This window comes from Bombus bifarius, unplaced genomic scaffold, assembly GCF_011952205.1.
Source record: "Bombus bifarius isolate JDL3187 unplaced genomic scaffold, Bbif_JDL3187 scf7180000009125, whole genome shotgun sequence".
Lineage (NCBI taxonomy): Eukaryota > Metazoa > Arthropoda > Insecta > Hymenoptera > Apidae > Bombus > Bombus bifarius.
In genome coordinates, this window is record NW_022884914.1 from 1,350,784 (window position 1) to 1,359,463 (window position 8,680).

The 8,680-nt window shown below is 41.9% G+C and overlaps 1 protein-coding gene across 1 annotated transcript in view; it reads right to left on the reverse strand.

Annotated features, from left to right (window-relative positions):
* LOC117213572 (protein groucho-like) overlaps positions 1-6,276 on the reverse strand; it is a 173,284-nt gene extending 167,008 nt beyond the window's left edge. The window contains exon 1 of the mRNA XM_033459028.1: positions 6,247-6,276. Within this exon, the coding sequence (XP_033314919.1) occupies positions 6,247-6,261 (15 nt within the window). The 5' untranslated portion in view covers positions 6,262-6,276. The remainder of the gene's footprint in view (positions 1-6,246) is intronic.
* Between the last annotated feature and the right edge of the window lie 2,404 nt (positions 6,277-8,680).

Genomic DNA, 8,680 nt, shown 5'->3' on the forward strand with positions numbered 1-8,680 from the left:
CTAAACCAGGGGTTAGATTCGTGTTTACGATGTAGGAATAGGCGATACGATCGACCCTGTTCTTTTAGTTTCGTTAATAAAATTATGGACTTGAGAAATAGAACAAACGCCAAGCCTCAGCTGAACGCCTTAGCTTCAGTCAGCTACCTATCTCTAATTTCAAAAGCAAATCCTTAAAATACGATTGAACCTGAGATTCTAAACATTCAAAGAATCTCCTTAAATTCGCGTTTCCTTTCAAATCCCAACAAGTGTTGTCGTTCGATTCTTAAACCACAACACTTAGCTAACGCGACTACCGCGTTATATCGCCTATGATATACATGAGACATCTCGGCCAACAGCGTTACGATCGTTGGCCGAACCATCGATTGATTTTACGAACGCGGTTCACAGCTATTGCACGTTGTGCATCATTATTGCGCGTATCTGAATACCGCGAAGCCGATTTGTTCCAGCTGGCTTGCCGGCTTCGACGTATCTCGCGGATTAGAGTATCTCGGTAAACGAGGCAGACTTCATCGCGAGAGATCGTAATCCGCTTTTCCTTCGATCCGTTCCGCCTCTATCGTGCCACCGTGATAGATACTTGGCGAATGATCAGCGAGGCAGGGTACCGGCCGCGCGTAGATATAACGTGAGAGCGCGAAAGATTATAAGCCATGAGCCACGAGCCGCGGGCGGTAAGCGGAGCAGCGCGATTAACGCGATCGAGCGTGCGTGCCGAATAATTACTCATTTGCAGCAGGCCGTGGCTCGTTGTACTAACCGTGTACAGGGCCGGCATGTTCGTATTACGACACGAAAATCTCGAAGCATGCAGACACATCGTGCCCCGACGATCGTTTATCGATCGGCCGGTTTCTCGTTAAATTATGCCATCTCTGTTGCACAAAGACCCTCTCGTTCTCGTCCCGCTCGCGATTCCGTATTATAACGCATGGTTGCGCGCAGACGCGCATGCATGCATAATTAAAAGTTCGTAGCGGACTAGGCACCGATGGTTTTTGCATGCGAGCAACGCGGTCGCGAACCGCGACGTCGATCACGGGAGAAGCGACGATACTCGTGTTGAAAGCCGTATTGGGAATAAATAAAAAAAAAAAAGAAAAAACTGTGAGGAAAAAGAGAGGAGAAATTAACGATGGAATATCACGTCGGGTTCTTTCTTTCTATTTTTTTAATTTTCAGTTTTTACGTTCAACCGATCGACCCATTACACAGAAATACAAAAAACACTGAGCTCTGTCGGCGTTTGCACAGCGCGCCATAGAACTGTCGCGCGTGTATTATGTTAATACGTGCCACCCTGCGTTCCCAACGTGCATACGTTGTCAATGCTTTGAGTTAATTTCGGCGACGCGTAATAATTTGCCTCCGGTTACCTCCGGGCCGAATCGTAATCGACGAGAATTACCAGCCACGGCTCCAGTCAAGTTTTCCAAAGGAAATTGTTCGACTCGACGATTTCCTCGCGAGCATAATATATTCGTTAATCTCTCGAGCTACGTATCCATTTACGACTATTTGAATACCATGGAAAGCATTTCTGGCCAATTACACACGGCGGACAGCTCGCCGTCCCCGACAATACTCTTTGGTATCCAGCGTATCATTAGGCGCGCGCGTAATAAGTTCCACGAGTTACGTTACTCGCCATACAAATCGTGTCCCCGTTAGATCCCTCGAATCGTGAGAAGAATACCACGCTTCGCGTTCCTTTTGAATTTAGAGACGGTGCAGGCGAGTGGATTTTGTCCCGCGGACATTTCCCGTACGTTACACCGGTGTGGACTGAATTACACGATGAGGTACGCCGGATGACTCGCGAGCTTGCGGCGAAAATTGACCCGCCGAGTGCTATTGTCCCTTGTCGTCATTAGAAGTCTTTCGCGTTGCGACAGCACTCGCCAGAATTATGATATTTGGAGACAGTTACGCTGCCTCTACAAAATCTAAAATTTTATCAAGTTTATTTTGTACATTCGATTTGACCTATAGCGAAGTATCGATATTTATCAAATTTTGTTTTTATATCGAAATGAAATTAATGAAGCTTTATAGATTTCGTTCAGTTTGATACGATAATATTTTGTATTAGCTTTGAACTTTATTGAATTTATTTTCAATAATCGATTTTATTTATTGGGGAATTTAGTAATCTTTTTACGATCCGATATTCTGCGTACATTTATTTATTAATCGTTTGATGACTGATTCTCTTTCGATATTAAGAAGCAACTGATTTCGTTATTTTATTCACAGGATCATCGATATGACCCATTATGTCATGCGAATACTTCAGTCGTATAAAGCAAAAGGCTCATACTACTCGATAAAATTCTGACGCTGACACACACGGGAAATTCCTACGTGACAAAGTCCGCTGGAGTCATAGTTTAACGATAGTGAAACGAGTACTTAACGAGAATGAGTGAGGAAAACCACCGGAGATTTCTTGGCCATCCACACCGAAGTCTGAAGGAAATTCGTTTCGCGGCAAGCGAATGAGTGTGGTAATTAACACTCGTAAGATTGTAATAGCAATTGCGGTGGAACTCGTGAAAAGAAAGGAAGAAAGAATGGCTGCTGCGTGAAACGTTTTCGTGGATTTGCGTTGATGTATTCTGCATAGACGTTGAAAGAAACATTTTGTAATGGGTTAGTCATGACTTTCAGAATTGAAGATTCGTGTCGTATATGTGTGTAGCAGTGTGTAGTGACAAGCGGTGGGCTGGAGAGTCGGAGAACAGTTTTGTTTATTGGCTCTATTAAGAGCCGACCTCACGCTGGCACTAGCAGGGTGGTCAGGATGACATTCATCATGGTGAAAGTGGCGAGAACAATGTCGCAGTATTTTAAGATCGACCGCATGGTGTTTTATGTCGTTCGAAACGTGCGTTTGGAGAGAAATCGACTTTGAATTATCAATTTTTACCAAGTGGAAACAATATCATTTCGCTTTCCTCTTCATGTACAATTACAAATAAACGCCAAAAATAGTAATGGTTTGGCGTATAGCTTCGCGAATATTATACAGATGCGATATTGCGTGCATTAACATTTTATAATCGAGAATCTGCCGAAGTTATTTTATTTTATCAGCGCAATAGAAATTTATTTGCATATTACGATTAATGATGGTATCCCGCTGGGATAGGCATCCACATGTTATTTAGCAATTAGGTTAGAAAAATTTACCAAATGTCCAGCTGGACAAATTGTAAAGTATAAATTAAATAATAATAAAAGAAAATATTAAGATTAATATTTTTTCTTTGTAAAAGAAACGGGATATCCTCGAGGGTGTCAAATATTATAAAATTCCACTCAGTATAGAATACATACAGAAAAAATAATCAAATCATTATGATCACATAAGAGAATTACAAATTCTGCTTTGCAATTGCAAACAATCTCGTCCAGAATTTTGAAATCCTTATAGGATACTAAAAACATAACAATATCTTTTATTACGTTTCATTTTGAGTATTTCCACTATTATTAAAATTTCAAATGATAATTTCAAAGTGATCGTAATAATTTGATCAGCCGTTGTATACGCGCAACGTACCAACGCGTATCGATGAATACCATCAACAGTAAGAAAGTAAAAATAATTAGAAACGCGAGAACAAATCGCAGTTCCGTTAACGCGCCAAGGATATCCCCAAGACCACAGTCCCCTGTCTTGTCCGATTTTTCAATGGCCTCTGTGTCGTGACGTTTAATTGGCAAACAAGCTCGGTAGAGTCCCGACTTTGTTCCTTCCCCCGACTTGTCACGGCTATCATCCCCGTGGGCCTATTCTCCCTGCTTTTTTCCTCGGTTTCCCATCGTACGGTCTATTGTGTTATTATTATCCCGGTGTGCGTCGCAGCTTCGGATCGACAGTGTTATTATTATCCACGAGCGCAGGAGGTCGTTCGTAACTATCGAAGACGGCCGGTGACTTAATAATACTTCGCTACGTTAGCCTAATGGAAGCTGCCGAGCGTGTAAGCCCACTAATTTATCGTCCTTTTTCTCTCGAGCCCCCTCGTTCTTCCTCTTATTGTTCGACCTTACCTTTTTACTCATTTCCTTTCTCTCTGTCTCTCTCCTTTCGTCGTAACAGATCCCTCTGCACGAATACGATCGCCATCTCTTTTTCCACCCTCTTCGCACCTTCACTCTCTCACACACACGTACACACGTACATACGCACGTGTGCTTTTCCCTCTTTTCATTTCCCCCGTTCATCTCGTTTTTCATTCACAGGCCGGTCAAACGAACAGGAAGGACGGCCGCACCAGCCGCTACCGGTTCATAAAAGGCGCGTTAAGCAAATAAATAAATTCTACGGTGGCGCGGCTGGCCAATGGCGGCGGTGGTAACGGTGGCGATTCTTCCGTCGATCTTCCAACGAGAGAGCGGGATAACACAGGATGGAAAGGGTCGGTATTTTCCCTAAAGTCGACTTTCATCGGGAATTTATAACGCGGCTGCTGCTTTCCACGTAATCGGATTTACGCGATCCCGGAGAGAATATCCGTCGTCCCCTCGTTCGTTGCCGACGAGGGTGGTTGGATTCTCCTATTCTCACGATTGATCCCGCTTTCGAACCTGTTTACGCCGTGCTGCGTGATAAATTTCGGAGTAATGACGATCAGAGTCGGCTCGAGATAGCCTAGCGGAAAATTACGCTGAAACGAGGAAAGATCGCGTGAGGTGCATAAATCGTGTGAAAAACAGTCGTGCAACTTATTATCGACAGCTATACGTCGCAAAACGAAAATATGAATATGCATTGAAATAGTTTTTCAAAGAAGTAAACATGCAATTATTACCGATCAAAGTACATACGTTTCAACTTTGTTGATAAGTAATCGGCGTTTAATCTTATCGTATGAATATTTGAATAATTTTCTTCTACAATTTTAAATTATTATAGATAATTATTACATATCATGGAGTAGGTAACTAAACATAGAATAATCATAGGTAATTTGTTATGTAAATAATAATTGCTTCGCTCCAAGCGATTGATACTTTATCGATAGAGCGCTTTTATCGTAAACAATGATTTCGTTGAAATTGTATCTTTTAAATTAATCAAGATACTGACATGAATATTTAAGGATATATTAAAGGGCTTGTTATTCGAAATATTTGTATCCCGTGTTTATGTATCGTAATATGATTATTTCATGTAAAATGCCAATTGACGTGCTCTTTCGTTAAACTGTCAATCCTTTAACCTCTTAACCTCCGAATACCAAATACCTGTTTCATTTTTTTTCTAATCCAATTAAAAAACAGAATTAACATACCTGCGAATAAATATTCCCATGTTATATGAACTCATTTCACAAACACGCGATTAACCTTAACGTCCATCAGTTAGATATCAGTTAGTACGTACGTCCAAATTACTTATCTAAAAGATACCTAACAATAACGTAAACAATAGTAATCTCTTTCCATTTGTAATAAATTTGTGCCCAAGGAGAACGCGCTCGATGACTACCATTCTATACATAACATTCGAAAATTTACATCCTCGTATATAGCGCGCAGATATGAAAGCAAATTTACGAGTGCAGAAAATTGATGAGCCGGTACCGTCTATCGGTGTCAAGACTGGAAGGTTAACGTTCAACAATATGTATGCACCGAACGAAGCGAAGAAACTGCAAAGAAATGGAGGAATTAACGACGGAAATATACCATGACAAAACGATACCAGTGCAAAGGTAAAGGAGTACGCGTGTCAGAGTCCGCGAAGAGATAAGCGCGTTATAAAAACGCTGCTAGTTACTTCGACTTGTCGTCACCGGAATAGATAGAACGTATCGGTAGAACGATGGCCAGCTGCTTCTCGCTTGCTCACCAGCTACGGTACGACGCTAACTACTTAACGCTTTATCGAGCACGACGAAACGGTGACTACTCAGTTTCGAAAGTTTCGAGCACGGCAGGATCCGATAACGATCGTAAAATTTCCGTTCTCCTCGCGACAATGGCAACCCCCTATGGCCACCCTGTCGTCCCTCTTTTCGTCGTTTTTTTTTCTTTCTTACAGATGACGAAGACCTCACGCGCCATCTTTGTCTTCCGTGGTAAATGGCGGTGGCCGCGACGGTAGAATAATAACGGAGCCGAGTAGATTGTGTGCGGAATGGCATATAGGCATACACACGGTACACGCATACACTGGCGAGGTAGAAGTCTTTCGAGCGGGCATAATGGCCTCAACACACCTACCTTCGATATCTGCATACAGGGTGCGCCCGCAAGAACGATCGTTCGCCTCCTTCAACGAGCAGCAACGTGGCCAGCGATTCTCCTAGTCCGCCGTGCACCGAGACAATACGCCGTTTATCTTCGATCTGGCCGAGGAAGGAAAGAGTGGTCCTGCTCGTACATCACGCGCCGCTATGGGAGCCGATAAATTACTGTTAGGAAACCTGGTAAACCGGCAACGAGTGTACTCGCTTTTCAGATCGCTATTACGCGAGTAATGCCTCTCTGCCTCTCGCGGTGACAGGGATAAGAGGTGCTCCTTTTGCTGGCCGAACGGTAGAACAGCGGAACGAGAGGACGAAGGAGGGATAAGCGCATTGAAATCTAACCGGGATATGATTATTTCGTTCGACGTGCACGCCGATTGAATCCTAAGAGAACACGGACTACCAAGCTTCCCGCACTTTCCTTCCTTCTGCGATGTTATTCAAGCGGAAACGATTTTACATCCATGTATATCTTTTTAGGAGGGTTCTTCGCTGTGCTGCGGTGGGATATGGAGATGTTTAGAGCGTTGTTTCCGGGCGAAATAGCAAACCAGATGATTTCTCTCTCGTAAAAGCTATAAATTAACGCCACGATGTTATTTGCAAAGCTTGAGTCATAAACCGTGTATATTTAAAAAATTCAATCACTTTTCGAATCGAATAATTCGAGTGCCATGGAAATTGTCCAATTTAATATAAATCATCTTGTTTAGCTTCACTCCAGAAAGAAATTGATTCGTTATTGGGAATTTTGGATTCAGTACAGAGAAAGTTATGACAATTGTATATCTGTATCTTTAATATTGTACAACTGTATTGAAACAGTGGAAACGAAAATCTGCACACGAGATAAGCTTACGAACCAAGCATAAGGGAATGTAAGTGCCTATGTGCATTCGGTTTGTTCCACGATCTCCGCAAGTTCGAGTCTCTTTGTCCAGCCGGGTCTGATTTAATTTTCCATCGACGGGTAGCCTGGTCAAGGAGCTTTTCGAGTTTTCCACGGGACGTCCCTATTTTTCTCTTCTTTGCTTCCTTCTTTCGTCCGACGTGTTCGAACGATCGCCCTTGCTGCTCGAGAACGGTTCCAGGGAGTAGCCGAATCGGATGACAGTAAATAACGAGAGGTCCTCGAGAAACTCGAACCACCGAGTTCGAGTGCTCGAGCGTATACGCAATCGACCAACAGAATCGAAATTCGATGCCAGATCGTACACACGCCCCCGTGTTTAGAGTTTAGAGGCTGTTTTCAGGTTGAGCTGGAAGAAAGAGCAGGGTTAAACTCGACAATGAGCCAAGAGGATAACGGACTCTTCTCGAGTTTCCAGAGCGAATCACTGGATTCTCCAAACGTTCCTTCGATGCGTACAACTGCGACCGATCACGGCACCGAACAAATAGTGAGCGCGTATATATTTTATCAACAACCAGATCCTTTCTCGTGCGGAGGTCTTTGTGATGTAAGAATCGAAATTGCTGGTTCTTAGGTGTCTGTATATAAGTATGTAAACTCTTCAGAAGCCATTGATCCATTCTATAAATTGAGAAATAACAGAGCCATTGACGTTAGGGATATTGCGTTTTGAAATTCATTTTGAAATCTCAATCGAAGATGGGGTTCGCTGTTGAGTGCCGAAGCGTGCAGACGTGTGTCTAGTGTTCAGTGAAGTTCGTAAAACAACACTTATTTATAATACTTACGTACAAATTATACTTATCTATAAGAAGTAATAACTTATTATAAATAATTAGCCATGTTACTGCGCCACGCCAGGAAAACTACTGAAAATGCTCAACGCGAGAATTGATTGTAATTTTAATAAATATTAAAAAAAAAAAAAAAAAAAGATGGTATCCGGCTGAGGGTAGCCATCCACGTGTTATTTAGCAATTAAGTTAGAAAAATTTACCAAATGTCCAGCTGGACAAATTGTAAAGTACAAATTAAATAATAAGGAAAGAAAAATAATAATTTTGAAATCTTGAGATGGGCAAATTTGCCTTTGAACAATTGGACTTTTGATGATGCAAATTAATTAAATTGAGAAATTAGCGAAAGATAAAGCCAACGTTCGATAGTGAGGTTCCAAACTAGAGTTTTACTTTTTTCTGTGCAATGAGTGATTGTACCCAACAGATCTCACAAAGGACATAATCTAACAAACAAACACTCGCCACACTAAAGAAATAAATCAATCAAATTCGAAGATGGTATCCCACTGGGGGTAGCCATCCACATGCTATATTACTATACCACTAAGCTATAATGTTTTACCAAATGTCCTACTGGGCAAATTGTAAAATGTAAATAAATAAATAAAAGAAAGAAAAAAACTTTTTTCTGTGCAATGAGTAATTGAGGTTGTTTGCGATTGTTTAGCCTTAGCCGTTACTAAGTTGCTGTTGTT